The 21430-nt window shown below is 42.5% G+C and overlaps 4 protein-coding genes across 21 annotated transcripts in view; 3 read left to right on the top strand and 1 right to left on the bottom strand.

The window, feature by feature from the left end:
* The window catches only part of LOC128253599 (mucin-5AC), a 35224-nt gene extending 24820 nt beyond the window's left edge, over positions 1-10404 (top strand). For 3 of the 17 annotated variants that reach the window (XM_052982117.1, XM_052982124.1, XM_052982118.1), the window contains 10 exons: positions 430-628; positions 1103-1149; positions 1413-1886; positions 2501-5422; positions 6879-6965; positions 7025-7218; positions 7326-7554; positions 8149-8586; positions 8709-8907; positions 8984-10404. In XM_052982117.1, the coding sequence (XP_052838077.1) occupies positions 430-628; positions 1103-1149; positions 1413-1886; positions 2501-5422; positions 6879-6965; positions 7025-7218; positions 7326-7554; positions 8149-8586; positions 8709-8907; positions 8984-9151 (4957 nt within the window). In that variant the 3' untranslated portion in view covers positions 9152-10404. Of the gene's footprint in view, positions 1-117; positions 629-1102; positions 1150-1412; positions 1887-2500; positions 5423-6878; positions 6966-7024; positions 7219-7325; positions 7555-7717; positions 7944-8148; positions 8587-8708; positions 8908-8983 lie in introns of those variants that run through there. The other 14 variants (XM_052982119.1, XM_052982123.1, XM_052982122.1 and 11 more) reach the window with 14 other exon arrangements.
* A 101-nt stretch (positions 10405-10505) lies between these two features.
* On the top strand, positions 10506-13767 carry LOC128253605 (ionotropic receptor 21a). Its single transcript, XM_052982151.1, has 5 exons — positions 10506-11049; positions 11268-11549; positions 11607-12489; positions 12549-12741; positions 12803-13767. The coding sequence occupies exons 1-5, from the start codon at positions 10600-10602 to the stop codon at positions 13611-13613; spliced, it is 2619 nt and encodes an 872-aa protein (XP_052838111.1). The 5' UTR covers positions 10506-10599; the 3' UTR covers positions 13614-13767.
* Positions 13768-15222: 1455 nt separating this feature from the next.
* LOC128253616 (cysteine-rich with EGF-like domain protein 2) lies at positions 15223-18134 on the top strand. Of its 2 annotated transcripts, none has more exons than XM_052982178.1 (3): positions 15223-15811; positions 17088-17507; positions 17962-18134. In XM_052982178.1, the coding sequence occupies exons 1-3, from the start codon at positions 15364-15366 to the stop codon at positions 18000-18002; spliced, it is 909 nt and encodes a 302-aa protein (XP_052838138.1). In that variant the 5' UTR covers positions 15223-15363; the 3' UTR covers positions 18003-18134. The 2 variants fall into 2 exon arrangements, with proteins under 2 accessions (XP_052838138.1, XP_052838137.1); XM_052982177.1 differs by having other exon boundaries at positions 17589-18134.
* A 53-nt stretch (positions 18135-18187) lies between these two features.
* Positions 18188-20980, bottom strand: LOC128253608 (sodium/hydrogen exchanger 8). Its single transcript, XM_052982162.1, has 5 exons — positions 20065-20980; positions 19611-20014; positions 19487-19551; positions 19096-19427; positions 18188-19039 (listed from the first exon to the last, which is right to left on the bottom strand). The coding sequence occupies exons 1-5, from the start codon at positions 20730-20732 to the stop codon at positions 18565-18567; spliced, it is 1944 nt and encodes a 647-aa protein (XP_052838122.1). The 5' UTR covers positions 20733-20980; the 3' UTR covers positions 18188-18564.
* Positions 20981-21430: the final 450 nt, after the last annotated feature.

Genomic DNA, 21430 nt, shown 5'->3' with positions numbered 1-21430 from the left:
ATAATCTACACAATTAATTTCTGTGAATTTTTGCCAATGTAAATAATCTTCGCTACCTTCAAAACAACACAATACCACCCAAATCATCTTTAACAACCAAAACAACAACGTGTACAGAGTTGAGTCATCCTCACCGTCATCGCTAGGGCCGCCGGAACCTGCTAATATATTTGTACAACCCACTTCAAAAGCTCCACCGCTACAGTTAGAACCGAATCATAACTTCTACAATGCATCCATATTTAATCATGGGGGGGGCGGCTATCAGCCACCGCAGCAGCAACAGCAGCAGCAACAACAGCTACAGCCAACACCATTCCAACAAGCGCAACCGCAACAACAACAACATCACCAGCAGGCACAAGCCCCACACCATCCCTATGACTCATCTTTTTATTCTGTTTACGACGACGACATTGATTTATATAGGGATATAGAGTACCAGCAGCAACAGGAGCAGCAGCCAGTTGCCCCCCAGTATCACCCAACAGTGCGCCAACAGCAGTCACACTCAACCTATCGCCCTCTAGAACTCTCGGTAACCCAGACGCCCCCACAGAAGCCGTCTTACGGCAACCAGCCGTCCTTAACCTACACCACAGAATACGATGAGGACATCAATGCGCAGGTTAGGGAATCTCCTATATTTATATGTGTAATAACAATCATCATGAAAACAAATAACAACCCAATAGTAAAATGTTTGAAATATCACTATGGACGGCAGTACATGTAGTAAAGATTCGCATACCTTTTAACGAGGTAAAAAGTCCTGGCGATCATTTTAAACTTATATATTTTCTAATTAAATAACACACTTATCAAATTTTGTTCTAATGCACACTGGAAAAAAACGGGTGGGTAAACAAAAGCTTAAACTCTTTAACGAAAGATAAAATTTTAAAAAATAAAAATGTCCTTTCATTGTTAGATAACAAATTTAATCTCAGAAATTTTGTGTTGAAAGTGCGATCGTCACGACATTTTTACATCGCTAAAGGTGTTTTAGATTGATATAAACAGTGGTCTAATTATCTAATCCTTACAAATTAATTTTCCACGATAAATACAATATATAATATTATATTATTTGTCTTTGTAGATCGAGCAGGAAAATGTATACGATCAGCCAACGCGTTCTCCGCAGAGGTAAGTAACGATAATCATATGTCGTAACACAGAGTAAATGGGAGCATCTCAAAGGAAACCTCGAGAGACCTTACCCAGACAGAAACAGTCAGCATTGCAGAGAATTTTAGCGCACCTGCACTGAGGAGTCCCCCTTAGACCTCGTCTCCCAATACTAGTTAGAACCATGCCAAATGAACAAATTCAGTCACAAACAGCCACACACCACATCAAAATTTAAACACTACTGCCAAACCAATACGTGCAATGCATTTATCTATCAGACAGACAGAACAGGTGGCCATACAAAGATTGGAGTCCCGGGCCACCCCTTCAAGCGCCCCCTCCTCCACGACATCCGCCTTGCCTCATGATGCTCGCACCTACTACGACACGTTTACCACAACCGATCCTCCGGAGTTCGGGTCTGCCGACTACAGCTTCTCCAATTCTGCAGAGTACGCTTACGGGTCGGTAGAGGACTACGATCAGACCAAGCGCACTTTGACTAGATCCAAGTCCAAGTCCCAAACCGATACAGATGACTTCGACCTAATCGCCAATGTTGTGGGTCCTACCGTCAAGAGCCTATCGGCGCCTCTTACGCGACTCCAGAGCACAAAATCGACTGCGGCACTCAGCAGGAGCCAAACTAATAGTTTCATCACCACCACACAAACTGTTAAGGTCACACAGACCGAGACAACAACAACCACGACATCACTTCCACCAACAACAACAACAAAAAAACAAGCAAGGTATTCTCACTAGTCATTGCAAAAGCGCCCTGAAACCACGTTTAAACTAAAGTCTCTCTGGCAGTCGCTCTCTAACGCAAATACAACGCAGTTATTAGCTGGCTTTATTATTATTTATATACTTTATAAGCTCTCATTCTCGCATACCACGTGCATTTTGAAAATTTGGCATAATACAGAACACACAGTTACACTCGCCCAGTATGTTTAGGTAGTTTTTTTACCATGCTAACAGCAGCATTTGTGAAGTCACTTTTGGTTAGGCTCTCGCGATATGGTGTTGTATCATGCCAACGATCTAAAACTCAGCTGACTGTTTAAACACATTTTCTTCCCTTCTGTTTTCCCTGTAATGTGATTAAATATTTGTATCATCGCATGATCTACTCATAAGATAACCGCTAGGTGTCGCGGAATATAAGTACGCATGAGCATGTATCTATTCGTAATTTGCAGCTGTTTGTTGCAACCCACTCGAAAAAGATAACCACAAACTAAAATTTATTTTGAAATCAGAGAACCAAAAGGATAGGTAAATAGGATACTCTATACACATAGCAAAAAGTTACTAACACTATTGTGAAAACTTATTCAAATACACGTCTCTTCAACAGCTCGAAAGCGCATGCAAATAAGCCATATAAACAACATGATCCCAACAAATCAAAGACAACTAGTAATCATGCTTTCAGTACTCCAACCACCACCACGACCAGCCCCACACCTCCCCAGAATCCATCGACCTATAGTTCCAATCCGTTTCTTAAAACCAAACTCCAAAGTCTTGCTAAGTCGCTGGTTAACTCTGTCACACTCAGCCTGCCCCAAGCAAATACCACCAAAAACCGTCACGTTCAAAACATTACAAACTCCTCCAAAACAGAGCCAGACCAAGTACCCGCCCAAACCTTATCCCCAATTCCCCCGTTTCCGACTACGCCATGGCCTCTGGTAAAGGACAAATCAGACAGTCATCAACTGGAGCCCGTGGAGACTGTCTTCGACGAAAGTCAGAACGTTCAAGTTCAGACGGCCGAGCCGCCAAAAAGTCGCTCCTTCGAAACCAGCACCTCGCCAAAGTTTCTAGACTTTATCAATGCTGCCGCTTATGGAACTAGTCCTCGGGGAAATTTGCTTGATTCAGTAAACAGTGATATACCGTATCGCGAAAAAGGCTATTCATTCGAGTCAATCTCGAAGGAATCAGAGACCCAACGCAAACGTATTCAAACCTACATCACATCAGATGTGGCGCCACAGATTTTCAGAGCTCCGGAAAACAGTGGAATGATACCACCACCGGAAGAAATGGATAGTTCAAGTACAACGCGACCAAATAAGCCAATTCAATATAGTCTGCAACGTGGATCGCACGGTTTTAGTTTGCGCGTGGAGCTGAACCAGATCGAAAGTAATGCGTCAGGGCCAACTTTTGGGGAGAAGAAGAGTCTGCCCTCCAGCACAAGCACAACTTTCCCAACAACACTTGCTGCTTTGGCAGAGGAGTCTGCCGATATTATACCCACAACATATTCCCCACCTCTTCGCATTTGGCGCAATGGAAGACCCACAATTAAACAGGCCTATTATAGGGGAACAACCTTAAGTCCCAGCACAACTACAAGTACCAGTACGAGCACATCAGCTCCTACCACCTCCAATGACAATGTTGGGTCTAATAGTACCATCAGGACCACTACAACACCAAATGCTTTGGCGCCGCCAAGCACGGAACGGTATATTGTACCGGGACTGAGTTATGCAGGCCGCGCCAATTACTTTAAAGACAGCCTAAATCGAGTGACTGCCAACCCGGCAGTGCGATATGTTTCACCGTACAAAAGTCTGGAAAACTTGCTCCAGGAGGATCGCCAGCACCAGCACCACCAACTGCGAACAACTGGTAGACCGCGATTCACAAACGCACCTGCCTTTCCGCCCTTCCTTCAGACTACTTCAAAACCGCCAAAGAATCTTTTCATGACCACATATGTAAGAAATACCAGTCAAGATGTTCTGGCCACTATGGCAACAGGAAACGCACGTAACTTTAGCGTAAGTGACGCTATTCTCAGCACATTTAGTTCTCAGCGACCTGCGCCAAATATGCTGCGAACCACCACGTCAACAACTACTACTACCACGGAGCCACCACCGCAAGAAGTGACAACTACTACTACTGCTGCCCCAACGACCGCTTCCGCCCTGATCGCCTCTTTGCCCATCCGGGTGTCGCAGTCCCTAATGCCCCCCCGAGGCCGTTCTCGTTATACGGCGGCCACTTTAAACAGTCTCGGGAACGGCCTAGACGAGCCCACGACTTATGCTCCAAAGCTTAGGTTGCAGTCCGGATATGATCACAGTCCGTATCAGAAACGGAAGCCTCAACGCGTCCGGGTGTTCAGTAATCAGCGGGTTTCATTTGGGGAGCCAACAGCGAAGCCACAGGAAAAGTATGAAGCCTACAAAGACGCCTTGCAAGCGAAGGATTCCGATGATGGCGTCCAAAGTGTTTTCAGCAAGTCGCTTAAGCCAAAAACAATTGATAATGAGGCTAGCAGTCAGGACGAGCCGAGAGCCGAGGCCTTAATCAGGCAGCCATTGCTAACCAAGCAACAAAACAGCATAGAAGAGCCTGGTGTTGCGATAGCCTACAGTTCCACCGAACACGTGGTGGCGATAACAGACCGTCCAACTGTCAAGTTTCTTTACTCTAACAAATATCGAAAACAAACGGTAGAACGCACTCTGGCAGAGAGTCTTCAGAACGCCGGGTACATTACATCTGCCAACGGGCGGGCACAGAAATTCAGATCTGCCAACGTCCTCGAACAGCTCAGGCAGTTCCTTGCCGGCAGCGACAGTAACAGCAACAGCGATGAGAGTGGCTCATCTCAATTCGTAGACGAGTATTCACTGCCCGAAATAAAGGCAGCAGTCAATGAGATTAAAGAACTTTACTTGCCCACTGACCAACCTGCTACGACCACTATAAAATCAAGCACGACGACGCTGCGTCCTACCACCACGCCAATGGTACCACCCACCTCCTCCCGACCCACTGCAGCAACTGTTACCGCTGTAACAACGCGACAAGTATCTTACCAATCCAAAGCCTACTCCTTTCCTTCCACTTTAAGCGCATGGAGCGCCGATACCACTCCAACCGCTAGAACCATCCTGAGCACCTCCGATTTTAGTAGCGCTAGAACCCCGAAAGCCCCACCAGTTTCCCCAACCCCATCCCCAACCATTGCTACAGCTACACCCTGCTCGTTCACACCGCCCACTGCGCGCGCTTCAAGGGTTAACAATATCATAAAGTCGTCGATTGCCGCCGCTGCCCTCGGCTCTAGCCCCTCAACCTATCAGCCACCTGTGTCAGCGGCCAAAGCCCAAAAGTTCCAATTCGGATTTGCCCCCAACAATAAGAACCACCAACACCAAACAAGCAACAGCAACCACAATGGCGCCGCAGCCTCAGTGAAGTGCTCTGATAGCACACTGAACGCCAAATGCAACGAGATCCCTTCAAGGTATAGATACCCGTACCGATTGTTTTTAAGTTCAGTCGATCCCAGCCATCACTCTACTCTCCTTATCGCTCTCTTTATTATGTCTCTATTAGAATCACCGTAATTTTGATTTTGAACACAACCAACCAACCATAGACTCCCACTCAACACTGTACTGTATCGTACTGTACTGTTCTCAAGCTTTCTCAAGTCTCTCATTACCACTACATCCACCCAACTCTAATCAACGTATTTATAGACACTCCCACTTGGTTGGTTTTGATTGTTGGCTTCCTAGTGTGCCCACAGTATTCTTTGCTAAACAACCAACGCCTTTTGAACAGTATAGATTTTCCTACATAAATTTATACTATCATAGTATTTAGTAATATCAAATTTTACTGAATCCATTGTACAATGACACAAAAGAACATACTAAATTTTTGCTGCTGGTTAAAATGTTGCAAAAACTTTTTTGATGTATTTTTGGAAATTACGTTAGACTATCTCGGATTATCCTTGTATTCGTAACGGTGGTGGCCCGTAACAATAAATCCCCAAAAATTGTCTTTGTTTAATATTTTTTGTAAAGCTGTACACATCAATTGGATTAAAAAAATTGAAATCGGAATAGTAGTTACAATGTGAGAACTAAGAAGTTAAAAAAACAGGACGAACTACTTTTTTTAAATCATTTACCATCCATATTGAAATTGTAAAATTGAAGTAATAATAAATTTCAAAATTTAATTTAATTTAAAAGAAGTTTGGAAATTGTATTGATAAATTTTGAACAATTAAAAGACTAAAGAAAATAAATCATGTCAAGCATAGATAAAGAAAATTTTGTTTGGGTTCGCCAGAAAATAAGGAAAATGTTTTGCTATAAATGACACAACCAAAACCAAGTTAAAATTAAATTATTCGCACATTTTACCGAACATTAATTTAGTAAATGCTTGAGTGTTGCTGGCAGCTAGATAAACATTACACTCTTTATGTAAAGATGGTCGGGGAAAACATCTTCCAATATAGGATCGTAGCGCTTCTTTTATTAAAAAGAATTACTAAGACTATATATACCTTACATTATCTTCTGCCTTTTTCTTAGTGTTCCTGCGGTCTTTACATATAAATTAAACATCTTTGTCTTTCCTCAGCCTATATATACCTTCAGACCCCAACACGTGACACATAAGTATGCTTTACAACTTTTTGGTTCTCACAATAATATATTTACAACAAATTGGATTATAAAAAATTTGTTTGTTCTGTCGGTGATGGTACACTTGGATTTCGATAAGTGAACGGTATTAATTCGTAATGGGCACTTATGTGTATAGAACAACTAACTTATCTTGCATTCATTCGTATCTATTGCTATTTATTGAGCATGAGCTAGAATTAGCAGCTCTTTACTGTCCCGACATATTCTTATCCTTTTATTTCCTTAACGAATTTCTCAAACAAATTGTAGAAACCACAATAGAAACCGGGGTAGTGCGATTTACGCCAATCAGGATCGAGACGTACTTTCTACGCCGAACCGCGGAACTCACCCACCGTAAGCAAATATAATATTTTCATTAATGATGACACAGTAAAAGTAAATCTTTTTTTTAGACGAACACGCCCGACACTCAAGCCATCGGGAACCATTGTGTCAAAAGCGCAAGAGTTTGTGGATATATACCGGTACCCTCCGTCTCGTCCGGACCCCATATACCCACAGCCCACGCCCGACAAAACGGCAGCCAAGTGCCGGAAGGATGTATGCCAGTTGCCGGACTGCTATTGCGGAGGCAAGGAAATACCTGGTAAGTGATAGACTGGTTGGGTAAATCAGAATAACAAAGCAGGCAATTCCTGAACCTATGTCCAAGTGCTCTTAAACTAAATAATTAATTGAACAACAAATGTGTAGGCGGGTTGAGCGCCTTGGAGACCCCGCAAATTGTGCTGATGACGTTTGACGATGCCGTCAACATTATAAATATCGATCTTTACGAAGAACTTTTTAATAATAAGTCGCGGATAAATCCTAACGGTTGTCCCTGGCGCGGAACTTTTTATCTATCGCACGAGTGGACGGACTATGGCCTGGTACAGGATCTGTACTCACAAGGGCATGAAATGGCATCTCACACTGTTTCGTAAGTTGCGTTGGACACCACTCCTATCAGCAATGTTCATATCCTCTCGAAGCGCTTTCAATAACAGTTCAGCATAGGTTCCTTGATAGCTTTTACACGTTCTTAGCTCTCTGCTCTGCTCATTCTGTACATTTTTCCACCCGCATTCCATCTGCATTGCTAGGCGACCTACCCGTTGAAAGCATCCCTCAGATCGTACTCTTGACATTTGATGATTCTGTAAATGACTTAAACAAGCAGTTGTACACGGACCTTTTCGAAAAAGGTCGCGTCAATCCCAACGGCTGTCCCATCACAGCGACATTTTACGTCTCCCACGAATGGACTGACTACAGCCAGGTGCAGAATCTTTACGCCGATGGACATGAAATGGCCTCGCATACAGTTTCGTAAGTAGATGAAGCTCGATTCTGGATCCCGACACAGACACTCACAGCAATAAAACAATTAGAGACAGCACTTAATCAAAGTAATTTTGTAGTTAGTAATATTAACCGCACCCATCCCATATCTAAAGCTATTTAAGCCAACCCAATAAACTTACAAAAATAAAACCTTTCCGGATACAATAATCACAAACGCATTTATCAACAGCCATAGCTTTGGCGAGCAGTTCTCGCAAAAGAAGTGGACACGTGAAATTGCCGGCCAGCGGGAGATTCTTTCTGCCTACGGCGGAGTCAAATTGTCGGATGTACGAGGCATGCGCGCACCTTTCCTCTCAGTTGGCGGAAACAAAATGTACAAAATGCTATACGACTCAAACTTTACCTATGACTCCTCAATGCCCGTCTACGAGAACCGACCGCCCTCCTGGCCCTACACCCTGGACTACAAGATATTCCACGACTGCATGATTCCGCCCTGTCCAACCCGCTCCTACCCGGGTGTATGGCAAGTCCCAATGGTCATGTGGCAGGACTTAAATGGAGGTCGCTGCTCAATGGGTGACGCCTGCTCGAACCCTAGCGATGCGGATGGTGTAACAAAGATGATTATGAAGAATTTTGAACGCCATTACACCACGAACAGGTACATTTGGTTCCTAACTCAGCGTATTCTAGTTGTTCTTTTATTTATTATTTCATATTTTATACTTAATAAGCTTTCTTATTTCCCCTTAAACTGAATACTATCTTTTAATATATTTAAAGAGCACCTTTCGGCCTGTTTTATCACGCTGCCTGGTTTACACAGCCCCACCACAAAGAGGGCTTCATCAAGTTCCTCGACGCCATTAATGCCATGCAGGATGTATGGATCATAACAAACTGGCAGGCCCTGCAATGGGTGCGAGATCCAACACCGACGTCTCGCATTAACTCATTCCAACCGTTCCAATGCGATTATTCGGTAAAGATACGCCGTAGTTGATTCGAAGATAAACAAGCTAATTCAGAAAACAAAATTTATATCGACCACAAACTAGGATCGCCCCAAACGATGTAACAACCCAAAGGTTTGTAATCTGTGGCACAAGTCTGGCGTGCGCTACATGAAAACGTGTCAGCCCTGCCCTGACATCTATCCATGGACTGGAAAATCCGGAATTAGATCTTCACGCATCGACAATGAAGTTGAAGAACCGGCGGCGTAAGACACAGCATTGGAAGTCTCGCACGGACCTTTTGCGCATGGAAATCTTAGGCTAGCAGTAGACAATCAGCAATCTAAGATGTCAAAATGTTAAAGCCACTATTAATTCAAGCTCGAAATACGGAATTCACTCGTTAAAATGTTTTTTTTTTAAATAACCTAATATTTTTAGATAATTTTTTAAAGGAAAGATTTTATAGTTAATTTTTTGGAGAATATGACTAAAAATTATTTATTCCCTTTAACATACTCAATACCTATCTGTATATTCCTATAGATTTTCACGTATACGAATATTCTTAGAGTTGCACTCGCAATCCTAGCAGAACCCTTGTAAACGAAAATCAATTAGGTATAAGACCGTAGACTAAAAAGTACTAAAAATTGCGTGTTTGGTGCACCAAGTCCTTCGATGACATAATAGTATAGTCAATGGGATTTGGATGCACCAACTCCAAGGTTTCAAACGAGGAACGCATTTAGTGATTAGCTAATATATTTTTTCGTTAACTTGTGATACAGAGTTACAACTGAATTTATCTAATATTAGATTTCCACAAGCCTTTTTGAAATATGTCTCCTCTTTTCCTCAAGACCCGAAATGAATATGAGTTTTATTTAATGTGTCGTCAAAGACATTTAATTTTCGTTTTTAATGCTCATAAATATATTTAAGATTTTTAAAAAAGGAAACGCATACCTTATTTTAAATCGTTTTAAATGTAACCTTTAGTTTCATAGTCTTATCTTATTGGTACCCAATCAATGGCAGTCAATCAGATTTAATACAAAAATTTCTATTAACCAAATTCCAACCGAATCTCCTCACCGATTCGGATGGAATTTAGAAGGAAGAGATTTTGATGCACCCCGGAGTAAGAGAAAATAAAGCGGTGAAAAGAAAGAAACAGATAGAAACGATTGCCAATACTTAGCCGTTCTTAAGAAAAATAAAATCTTTCAATACAATTCATTGAAATAACGTGCAAGCCTTTGCGGTGTAGAAAAATATATATATATAAGATATATTCAAAAGTATTAAGGGGATTCAACATGCAATAATTAGAAATAATAATTGAATAAGTCAAGTTGCAAATATTTTAAGGGCATAAACTATTCACAGCATGTCGCAATATAAGAAAATTTTTGAAAAAACGAGTGAATTAAGTATTTTGTGCTAATGTTTATAAAAAAAGCAACACCTATGTATGGATTTACGTATGTTTGTAATAAAATGTAATATTTAATTTGTAATCGCTTATTTTACTCAAAGTGTCCAAATGTTGGTATACCAAAACCCTTATCTGATGCCCTATATAAAACATTGCCCGCAGGTGTTACAATTAGTAAACTCGCGTTTACAACAATATTAAACACTATGTAATTTGATGAGGTGATGAACCCTTGCGTGCAAGCTGGCGAGTTGTATAAAGGTATAAAAAGAGGCATATGTGCACAACTGGAATCACAACGAGTTTAGCACTTGTACTTGACATGTGGGATGCTTGCATTGTACTGTACCTTTTGACTACCCACTGGCTTGCTATTGAAGCGGGTTACGAATATGGTTATCCAGAAAAGTGTGTTAGCAGACGGCTCATCAATCGTTATCATTTGAACGAAGAAATCTATGGACAGGGAAGTTGCGTCGGTAAAAATGCAAATCAATTACGCCAAAAACGACGTGTTGACCCCACATTCCATGGCAATCCAAAGCCACGAGGAGAGCAATTGGCCAATAAGTTTCACATAAACTCTTACAACTTTGATCAGACTTACTCTTTGGTGGGACTGGTTAACAAAATTGCATTAGAGTACCTAAATAAATGCCCGCCGGTCATATATTATGACAGTTTTGTGGAAAAATCCGATGGACTGATTCTTGAAAATTTGTTTAAGGTAAGTTCAGTAGATGAAAATCTATATATTATTTTACTAACATGTGAAATTAAAATCATCTTGCAAGGGGACTTTTTTGTACCCTGTACATAACAGGTAAAAAAGATATTAGGATATTAAATTCGGAACTTAACGTTGTTTTAATATTAATTTCAGTTGAAAATAAAAATTCTCAGGCATAAAGAAGAAAAATTACTTAATTCCAATTTTCTTTCTAGACTATACCTATTACTTTTTACCATGGCGAAATTAATGGTGACTATGAAGCTAAAAATCCCCGTTTTACAAGCCATATTGATAGCAATTGCAAAAGTTACATTCTGTTCCTTTCGGACCCTCTGATGACGCGAAAGATTCTCGGTCCTCAAACGGAAAGTCGTGTGGTGCTTGTCTCAAGATCCACACAATGGAGACTCCGAGATTTTTTATCATCGGAACTATCCTCAAACATAGTAAATTTACTCGTTATCGGAGAGTCACTAATGGCTGACCCAATGCGCGTATGTTAAATGAATATTGAACACATATCTATGATATTGGACTTACCTTCTTAACAGGAGCGCCCATACGTTCTCTACACCCACAAGCTTTACGCAGATGGCCTTGGCTCGAATACTCCCTTAGTGCTCACCAGCTGGATAAAGGGCGCTCTGTCGCGACCGCATATCAATCTTTTTCCACCAAAGTTTCAATTTGGTTTTGCGGGCCACAGGTTTCAAATTTCGGCAGCCAATCAGCCGCCATTTATCTTCCGCATTCGGACTTTGGATTCCTCTGGAATGGGCCAGTTGCGCTGGGACGGAATAGAATTCCGACTGCTGGAAATGATATCGAAGCGATTGAACTTTTCGGTGGACATCACTGACATCACATCAACGCAGGCCCTTACGCGCGGAGTTGTCGATACCATCCAAAAACAGATTGTGGAGAGGACAGTAGACATAGGGATGTCCGGTATTTACATCACAGAAGAGCGACTGCGGAAATCGGACATGTCGGTGGGACACTCTCGAGATTGTGCCGCCTTTATTACACTGGCCTCGAAGGCACTGCCCAAGTACAGAGCTATTATGGGTCCATTCCAGTGGCCCGTCTGGGTGGCTCTGATTTGCGTGTATCTGGGAGGGATATTTCCGATCGTTTTCACTGACCGTTTGACACTTAGCCATTTGATGGGTAACTGGGGAGAGGTAGAGAACATGTTTTGGTATGTGTTTGGCATGTTCACAAACGCTTTTACCTTCACCGGAAAATATTCGTGGAGCAACACGCAAAAAATTTCCACGCGCCTTCTGATTGGAGCTTATTGGCTCTTTACAATTATTATTACATCATGCTACACAGGTTCGATTATTGCATTCGTAACGTTGCCAGCGTTTCCCGACACCGTGGACTCTGTACTGGACTTGCTGGGCTTGTTCTTTCGCGTAGGAACACTGAGTAAGAAATTGCCAAACTATAACTATTTCTTCACTTAAATGTGGGATACTTACGCAAAGACAATGGTGGCTGGGAGACCTGGTTCCAGAACTCGACCCACATTCCGACGTCTAGGCTATACAAGAAAATGGAGTTTGTCGGAACACTAGAAGAGGGCATCGGCAACGTTACACAAAGCTTCTTTTGGAACTACGCCTTTTTGGGTTCTAAGGCTCAGCTTGAGTACCTGGTGCAGTCAAATTTTTCAGATGAGTATGGGTTATTCTTTAATTTGCGCCAATCGCCCACCGACAAATATTTCGATCTCTTCCAGAAATATTTCGCGACGATCAGCGCTTCATTTGAGTGAAGAGTGTTTTGCCCTTTTTCAAATAGGCTTTCTCTTTCCCCAAGAGTCCGTGTATAAGCGCAAGATCGACTCGATGATCCTGCTGTCCCAGCAAAGCGGTCTTATTGCTAAAATCAATAACGAGGTTAGCTGGGTTATGCAACGTTCGTCATCAGGTCGCCTTTTGCAGGCCAGTTCTTCGAATTCACTGCGAGAAATAATCCAGGAGGAGCGCCAACTAACCACGGCGGACACAGAAGGCATGTTCCTGCTCTTGGCGCTTGGTTACTTCCTGGGCGCCACTGCTTTAGTGTCCGAAATCGTGGGCGGCATTACAAACAAATGTCGTCAAATAATCAAGCGCTCTCGGAAGTCGGCGACCAGCTCTTGGTCCTCCCGCCACAGCTCGGCGGCAAGTGGGATGGCACAGCGAACGCAGGCCGAGCAATTGGCGCATGATGAACGTAAAGCGACTAGACGCGAAACCGCTGAGGATGCCCAGAAAATGAGTTTTGGAATGCGGGAGTTCAATCTCACCCGCACAACGCTCCGCGAGTTGTACGGAAGCAGGGCTGATCAGTGCTCTGGCCGGCAGGTTGCCGACCATGCACAGTTGGGTTCCAACGTCGAAAAATACAATTACTTAGAAAACGAAGAGCCCCGGGAAGCAATTATATCTCTGGAGCGCTTAGACGACTTCATGGCCCAATTCGAAAGTGATCCTTTACAGGAATACAGTCCCGACGAATTGTTTGGGCCTAACCCGGAACACGGGGCAAAGCCTGAAAATAATTAAGAATATCATGACAAATTTGTTAAAATATTACAGATCATATAAGAAAGGAAACGGTGAAAATTTAAGCCCAGTTTAGCTTCTATTACCGTCATAAAATTTACATATTTCAATTTGGGAAAAAACCGAAAACAAACGCACACAAAATAAAATCAAATAATTGGAAGTACTTTTTTTTTAAAGTATGGAAACGATTTATGTATATTAGTATAATTTTAAGCAATATATTCTGCAATCTCTATATATTTCAATATTTAAATATGCGTTTCAACGCAAACAAACACCACTTTGAAAGAACCGTGTCAAAGGAAGTTCACAAAAAAAATGATCGAAGCTGCGAGCGAGAGTTCTCAATTTTTTTATTCGCTGGCTTCTCGCCCAATTTTCTATCGCCACCCTCACAGTTTAAAGGTTTGTCGAACCAATGGGTGTACTAAGCAGAACAACATGATCACTGATGGATCAGTAATCTGTGATCAAGTTTGATACGTAACAAATTAATTATTTAATTTTTGCTTGTTTTGTTTTGTTTTTTTTTATTTTTTTTTATTTTAGTATTGTTTTTTTGTTTCATGTTCAAGTTTATATTATTTTAATCCATGACCAGATGTTTGCAAATAGATTAGGCCGAGAAATGAAATTCACAGGAATTTCACAATGAGTATCCCAGAACTAACTAAGACCTCGCCAGCGAACTAATAAAAATGCTTCAGTCTTCGTTTCATTTTAGCAGCGGTTCATACATATGTACATATGTACATTTAAATATATGTAAATTCTGTCGCTTTTCGTTTTGCTCCACACTATTATGTCTAACACAGTAACAGTAAAATACCCATCAAAAATAGTGTTTGTACATGTTTCGTCCCGAAAATATTATAATGGTTGTGTGTATATATTGTGATTTAAAAAGAAAACCGAAACAAACGAAACACTACCGCGCTTGCCGTCACACACACATGAAAATAACATATAATTCGAAAGTTAATTGCATTATTTTTAGCAATCATCATATTTCACTTTGAGACAACCGTGTCAAAGAATGGACCGGAATGAAATGATCGCAGAAAGCTCACCTTAACTGCGAGCGAGTGTTCGCCATTTCCTTTTTCGCTTAGATTCTCGCCCAATTTTAAACAAACTTCGTTTTATTTTAGCAGCGGTTCATATGTACATACATACATAAGTATATATGTAAATTCTGTCGCTATTCGCTTTGCTTCACACTATATTTACCACAATAACAGTAAAATAGCCATCAAAAAAAGTGTTTGTGCATGTTTCCTCCCGAAAATATTATAATGGTTGTGTGTATATATTTTGACTTAAAAAGAAAACCGAAAACGAACGAAACACTACCGCGCTTACCGTCACACAAACATGAAAATAACATATAATTCGAAAGTTAATTGCGTTATATTTAGCAATCAGCATATTTCACTTTGAGAGAACCGTGTCAAAGAATGGACCGGAATGAAATGATCGCAGTAAGCTTACCTTAACTGCGAGCGAGTGTTCTCCATTTTCTTTTTCGCTTAGCTTCTCGCCCAATTTTTAACGCCACTAATATATCTGCTGAATACGCCTAATGATTTGCATTAATATTATCGGTTTTTATTTTTCGCGGCCTATCGGTATTAGCAGCGAGCGCGTGAGCACACAATCGATGTTGGCAGATTCATCGATAAACTGAGGAACACGTTAACTGAAGAACACTTCGCCGGTCAGGCAAAAAAACAGAAATTGAAAGATAATGCTGTTCAAGGAATGTTGGCCCGCCACGCTGGCGTTCCTGGTGGCAGCATCGGCGTCCTTCTCAGCCGAAAAGCCAGTTCCTCCGCCCTGTAGGGCCTGCAGTCAGCTGGTTGGCTCCTTTAAAGAAGGACTCGAGCGCACAAAACGAGGACATGGGGGCGGGGACACAGCGTGGGAGGAGGAAAAGCTGCGTTCGTACAAGAATAGCGAGGTGCGGCTTGTGGAGATCCAGGAGAAACTGTGCTCGGACACTGGCGTGGTCAACAAGGACCACTGTCACAACCTGGCCAATGAGCACGAAGCTCTGCTCGAGGATTGGTTCACCCACAAGCAGACAGAAAGCCCCGACCTGCAGTCCTGGCTCTGCGTCGACCAGCTGGCCGTTTGTTGTCCTGCGAACACCTTTGGGCCGCACTGTCAGCTCTGCAGCGACTGCAGCGGAAACGGTAAGTGATTTAATACTTTTGTTTTATTGCGTACAGTGAGTGTTGTTGTTGTAGCCAGCTGCGTACAGTGAGTGTTGTTGTTGTAGCCCTATCGATAGATGGACGCGGCAATCGATAGCCGATGATCGAGTTCGATAACACTTATCGATTTCGTTCAGTTTTCAAACCATTTTCTCACAACTTATCCAAGTATCAAACCCTTTGCGTTTGCACCGCCAATGAATTGCTAAGTTTTGCAACTAATTTAGTTTCAAATCTGGTGAAGTTTCAAATCTATTTTGTTAAGTTAAAAGTCTTATAACGTAATTTAGTTGCCATGTTTGTTTACTGAAATATAGGTTTATTACGTGTTTTATAGCGTTAAACACGTTCAAACTCGTAGAAGTGGTAACGCGATTCAGTTGCCGATGTTTGTTTACTGAAATATTCAATGACTCATCTGAGTGTGGTTTTGGCAATTTACAGGTGATACAATTATTTACGAATTTTCGGACATATTTAGACCTATTGTCCTCTGATTTCACCTTAGCATTAATTCGGCGTTAGTTGCGTCTGTTTTAGTTGTATCCTTTTTATCAACCGAATGAAATTCCTCAGCTACAGTCGAATCGTCAGGAATAGTTGCTTCAGCATCAGTTGTCGACCTCAGTTATATCTTCAGGAAGAGTTGTATCTTTTGGCAGAGTTGTTTCAGCTGCAACGTGAAGGGTTGCGGATTTGTGGTTTGTCTTTATCTTCACTTCTTTTATGATTTTTGATGTAGACGCTTTGCCATTGACTGGCAGTTGGTTAGCTTCATTATCAACTGACAATGGCATTGCAATCTCCTTTTTAGTCTTTTTCTGGGGAAGAAAGTTTCCATCAAACCCATTGAGTATTATTGTTTCTAATATTTGAACCTTAGTTTTTATAACTGGAAATTCGAATATGCGCGGGATGTTGGAGTCCAGCTCCATGAGAGGGCATCGAAATAAAACCGAAGGACGAGGCGGTATCTTATCTTCCGACTCCACCGCATAATCAATAATCTTAGGCGACTGCCAGCCCTGCACCGACTGCAGCGGAAACGGTACGCTTTCATAATCAAGGGAAATTCCAATCAGCTTCAGACCAGTGGCAAGGACTGTTTTTTTGCAGTTTGTATCAGCAGTTGTCAGCATATTTTAAGTAAAATATGTTGGTCAGCTTTGTCGATAGAGACTTGGACTATCGCCTGGCTATTTCTCCAATGAAATCAATCAGTTCAACAGATAATCATTTGATCTCACATTTGCAGGCAAATGCAAGGGTGCTGGAACACGCAAGGGCAACGGCAAGTGCAAATGTGATCCTGGTTATGCGGGAGAAAACTGCAACGAATGTGGCCTGATCCACTACGAGTCCTTCCGGGATGAAAAGAAGCTGCTATGCACGCAGTGCCACGCGGCCTGTGGAGAGGGTGGCTGCACGGGAGGTGGTTCCAAGAGCTGCCGCAAGTGCAAGGATGGCTGGATCATGGACTCGGAAGCAGGATGCGTGGACGTTAACGAGTGCCTGGAGCAGAAGTCCTGCCGACCGCAGCAGTTCTGTGTGAACAACGAGGGATCCTTTAGCTGCCTTGAGTGCGACCGCTCATGCGATGGCTGCGACGGCGATGGCCCGGACATGTGCAAGAAGTGTGCAGTTGGCTTTGCGCTGAAGAACGGCAAGTGCAACGGTAAGTAAAATAGCCAATGTATAATTTTGCTCCTTAACAACGCATTTACCACCACATGTCTTGCGCCTCCGCCCCACTAAGACCTATCTGCGGATCAACGCAGCAACTACGTGAGCTTCACGCGAATGCTCACCTACTTTGGCATGTGCGTAGCCACCTGCGTCATATTCCAGAGCTCCACCCACATTGCCTGGGGCTGCATTGTTGGTGCGGCGGTAGCTGTGTACATTGCTGTTTCCGAGTACTGGATAAACTCGGAGGCAGAAGGCGGTCACCAGCCAGAAATAGACACGAAACAGTTGGAAGAACTGATTATGAAATCGTTATAAGCCAATCTTAGCCGGGTCGTTAGGTTTATTCTATGAATAAGATACTCGAGGGCTTTGATCAGCAGTATTCTTTATTAAAAACCAGTTGCTAAGGCATACTAACGATTTTTCTATTTTGGTTGCAGTCAGCAGTGATGCAGAGGAGTCCACGCACGAAGATCTGTAGGAGTTCCCGTAACGCACATTCATGCACATCTTTTGTAGTACATTTTAGTTTAATGGGCACTAATATTACCAATTTATATGTAATTATAAATTATTATGCCAAAGTGAATTAAAAAAAATTATTTGCTTATCATTTGGCTATTTTTTTTTAAATTGTAATTTTACCAAGCCGGTCAAAACCACATCTTATCATTGGTATCACAATTAAATATTTATTTTGGTTTCAAAAATTACAAAATCACAATTACAGTAATAACATTCATTCAAGTATCAATAATTTGTTTTAATATAAGTGACTGACGTATGCTTTGTGGCCATTTTTAAGTCCAGCTTTCTTGTGCAATAAATAAAGGAGTTGCCATGACACGGATAAATCATTGCATATAGATCTAACAAAATAAGCATTTTGGAACAAGCCAAATATACATAAGTTAACAATTACCACCACCGCGTTATATAAATAAAAAATCCTAAATTTGAACTAAATTAATAAATACGATCGTTCCATTTGGCCACCAAGGTGTCTTAACACAGCCAATGTTCCTCGAACAGCCCTCGAATTCCTACGATCGCGTTAGATGGCTCTGACTTGTGCTGGCCGCCAACCCAATTTCTTCGTCCGATTCATCCGAGTCCAATGGACTTACGCGAATGGCTTGGTACCACTTGTTAGTCAGGTCGGCCATCTGCGACTTGCATTCATGCAGTTCCTGACTGTTGAAGCGTCGCGTAAAGAACGGAATAAAGTATTTGCGATCCAAGCGCCCAAAGCGATCGCGAGCCTGTGTAAAGGTGACGTCCTCCTCCTCGGTGAGCTCGGACAGGTGTTCCGAGTCAATGGCCTGGCCCCATTCGCGGGTCTTCGAGAGGGAAATGGACTTGGACCTCTTTCGACCGCTGCCACTTCGACGCCCTCCCTCCTCAGTGGTGTTCCGCACAGAGCCTCGTGTGCGGCGTTTCTTACCGGGCTTAAGATACTTAAGCAGCGGCATCGTCGAGCCGCCCAATACTAGCGTGGTAAATAGCACAATTATCAATCTGAAAATTTTAAATTTTGAATGAATGGGTATTTTTGGGAACCGAAACGCGCTTACGTAGTCGTTATGATTACGTGGCGCTTTTCCTGACTATCGAGGTTTAAGTGCAGAGATAGCGCGTAGGAAATGGCGCCACGAAGGCCCGAGAACCACATAATGAACTGCATCTTGTTGTTGATCTTATGCTCGCGGAACTTGTTGACCAAAAAGGCGAGAGGAAAAATGTTGCAAGCCCGGCCAATAAGACATAATATAATTGCCCAAATAACAAAAGAAAGTTCTACTTGGTGTTTAAAGGAGAAGATAGCCAAACCCAGATAGGCAAAAACGCAGGTCTCTGCTATGAAAGCCAGAGTCCTCATCGTTTGCTGCATGGTAATTTGAGTTACCTGTGATAAGGAAAGATTTCAATATTTGTAGGGCTGAAATATTAGATTCAGATTTTTACCGTCGATAGGTTAAAATGCGTGTAGTGAGACATGACGATTCCACAAAACAGTATGGCCATGATACCTGTTCGAAAATAAGCAATGTTAGCGCTTGCGGTCCACACCTAAAATCCACTCATATACCGCTTAAATGGATTCCCTCGGCCAAGACGTAGGGGGCGTAGGTAAACATAAGCATCATGGCAAACTCCAGGGAGGGATGTTTCCGCAAATCGATGTGCTTGAGCAGCAGAGCCGATATCAAGGCGAAGATGACTCCAATGCCGGCCGACGCAAAGAACATGGCGCAGAAGGTCCTCAGCGCACTGAACATTGCCTCCCCAGTGCTGGCCTCGGCATTGGCGTTGGCCGATTGGGTGATGGATGCGGTCAGCACAATCGATATGGCGTCGTTCAGGATGCTCTCCCCAAACACCAACATGTTCAGTATTGGGTCCACGTCCAAGGCATGAAAGATGGCGACAGTTGCGACAGGATCAACAGCCGAGATTAGCGAGCCAAAGGCAAAGGACTCGGAAAAGCTGAGTCTAAAAAAAACGCGTTATGTAAAACCAGTTCGGAGTGCAGGTAAACTTACCGAAATGCCACTTCTGCCAGTCCCAGCAAGTAAATCCCTGCCCCGATGACCAGGGCGGAAATCGTTGTGCCAAATATGGCAAACACCAGGATGGATCCGATGTTCTGAAAGAAGTTTCCCTTATGCAGATTGTAGCCGGACTCGAAAATAATAGGTGGCAGGAGGACCAGAAAGAAGCCCATGGGCGAGAAGACCTCCTCGCGCTTCCAGCTGCCATTCTCTCCAGACATCACGTTCAGCGACAGGCCGATAAAGGCGCCCAAAAAGACCACCACAATGCTCTCCGGCAAATACTGGAATCCGGTCTGCAGCATTGAGTGGATCAGCAGGATGCCAAGCATGATTACGCAGATTACAAAGAACAGGGATAGCGAGGAATTGTGCTCCTGCTCGACAGCGTGGGAGTCTATGAGTGGGGGTTCCGTAGCCACCAAGGATGCGTTGCCCTTTTTCGTCGTGGTGCTTCCATTGACAGAAGCAGCAGTTGAGGGCGACACATTTGCTAGAGGACTGGCCGAAATGTCGGGCGACGGGTTGTGTGAGGAGTTAGTACTTTCTGGCGTGGTGGAGTTGCTGATTTTGATGTTCTTGGCGAGCTCCTGGCCGCCGTTGTCCTCTGCCGCCACTTGAAGGGCGACAACCGCGCCGCAAAGTAGCCAAAACCTCATTTTGACCGACAAATCGTGAAGTGGTCGCTAATAACGTTCGCATTTAACTTTACAAAATTACAATTTGTTTTTCTTAGCAAACAGCTGTTTATCGGCCTATCTGATGTTTATCGTCACAGGGTTGCCACAATATTCTGGTCAACTGGCGCTTGCTCTTCCATAAATTTAAACTGAAATTGTGCATGTAATAGCGTTTAATTGATTTAATACTACACAAATTATAAAATGAATCTTTGTTTCAGATTATGCCCAGTCACGCGGTGTGGGGGTCACTTGCTGATAGCTGTTGTGCAGATATTTTTCAATTGGAAATATAAGTAAGTAAGGAAACCATAAAACCATAAAAATCAATGGGCTGATACATTGATTTTTAGGGCTAAAACTAGCGTTGGAAAGATTTTAGTATAATTATAAAGCAATCATAACCATAATACTTAGCAAATGCTTTTACTATAGGTTCTTGACCCTTTTGACAATTTCGTCACTAGCACTAACAGTTGCATATATGTATACACAATTTTTGCTTAGAAATAATTTCCCTATATAAAATTGCTAAAAAAATAAATAACATTTGTTCTCAGGAATAAAGTATATGCACATCTGTTTTTTCAGCACACGCGATCTTCTTTGGGCGCTCCGGGGGGTCATAGCTAATTTGAAAGATAATGGGGCTTGTTGTTTTCGGTTATTTTCAGTCA

This window comes from Drosophila gunungcola (assembly GCF_025200985.1).
Source record: "Drosophila gunungcola strain Sukarami chromosome 2L unlocalized genomic scaffold, Dgunungcola_SK_2 000110F, whole genome shotgun sequence".
Lineage (NCBI taxonomy): Eukaryota > Metazoa > Arthropoda > Insecta > Diptera > Drosophilidae > Drosophila > Drosophila gunungcola.
This window is presented reverse-complemented; position numbering and strand designations above follow the sequence as displayed.

Bases quoted from the DNA above. Each gene is read 5' to 3' on its own strand.
- LOC128253608 (XM_052982162.1), bottom strand. From the start codon at position 20,732: ATGAGGTTTTGGCTACTTTGCGGCGCGGTTGTCGCCCTTCAAGTGGCG. The intron at 19,552-19,610 runs GTATATGAGTGG...ATTTTCGAACAG, and splicing joins CGAGGGAATCCATTTAAGCG to GTATCATGGCCATACTGTTT. The intron at 19,040-19,095 runs GTAAGCGCGTTT...TAAAATTTTCAG, and splicing joins CACGTAATCATAACGACTAC to ATTGATAATTGTGCTATTTA.
- LOC128253605 (XM_052982151.1), top strand. From the start codon at position 10,600: ATGTGCACAACTGGAATCACAACGAGTTTAGCACTTGTACTTGACATG. The intron at 11,050-11,267 runs GTAAGTTCAGTA...TTTTCTTTCTAG, and splicing joins TTCTTGAAAATTTGTTTAAG to ACTATACCTATTACTTTTTA. The intron at 11,550-11,606 runs GTATGTTAAATG...CCTTCTTAACAG, and splicing joins TAATGGCTGACCCAATGCGC to GAGCGCCCATACGTTCTCTA.
- LOC128253616 (XM_052982177.1), top strand. From the start codon at position 15,364: ATGCTGTTCAAGGAATGTTGGCCCGCCACGCTGGCGTTCCTGGTGGCA. The intron at 15,812-17,087 runs GTAAGTGATTTA...TCACATTTGCAG, and splicing joins CAGCGACTGCAGCGGAAACG to GCAAATGCAAGGGTGCTGGA. The intron at 17,508-17,588 runs GTAAGTAAAATA...CGCCCCACTAAG, and splicing joins GAAGAACGGCAAGTGCAACG to ACCTATCTGCGGATCAACGC.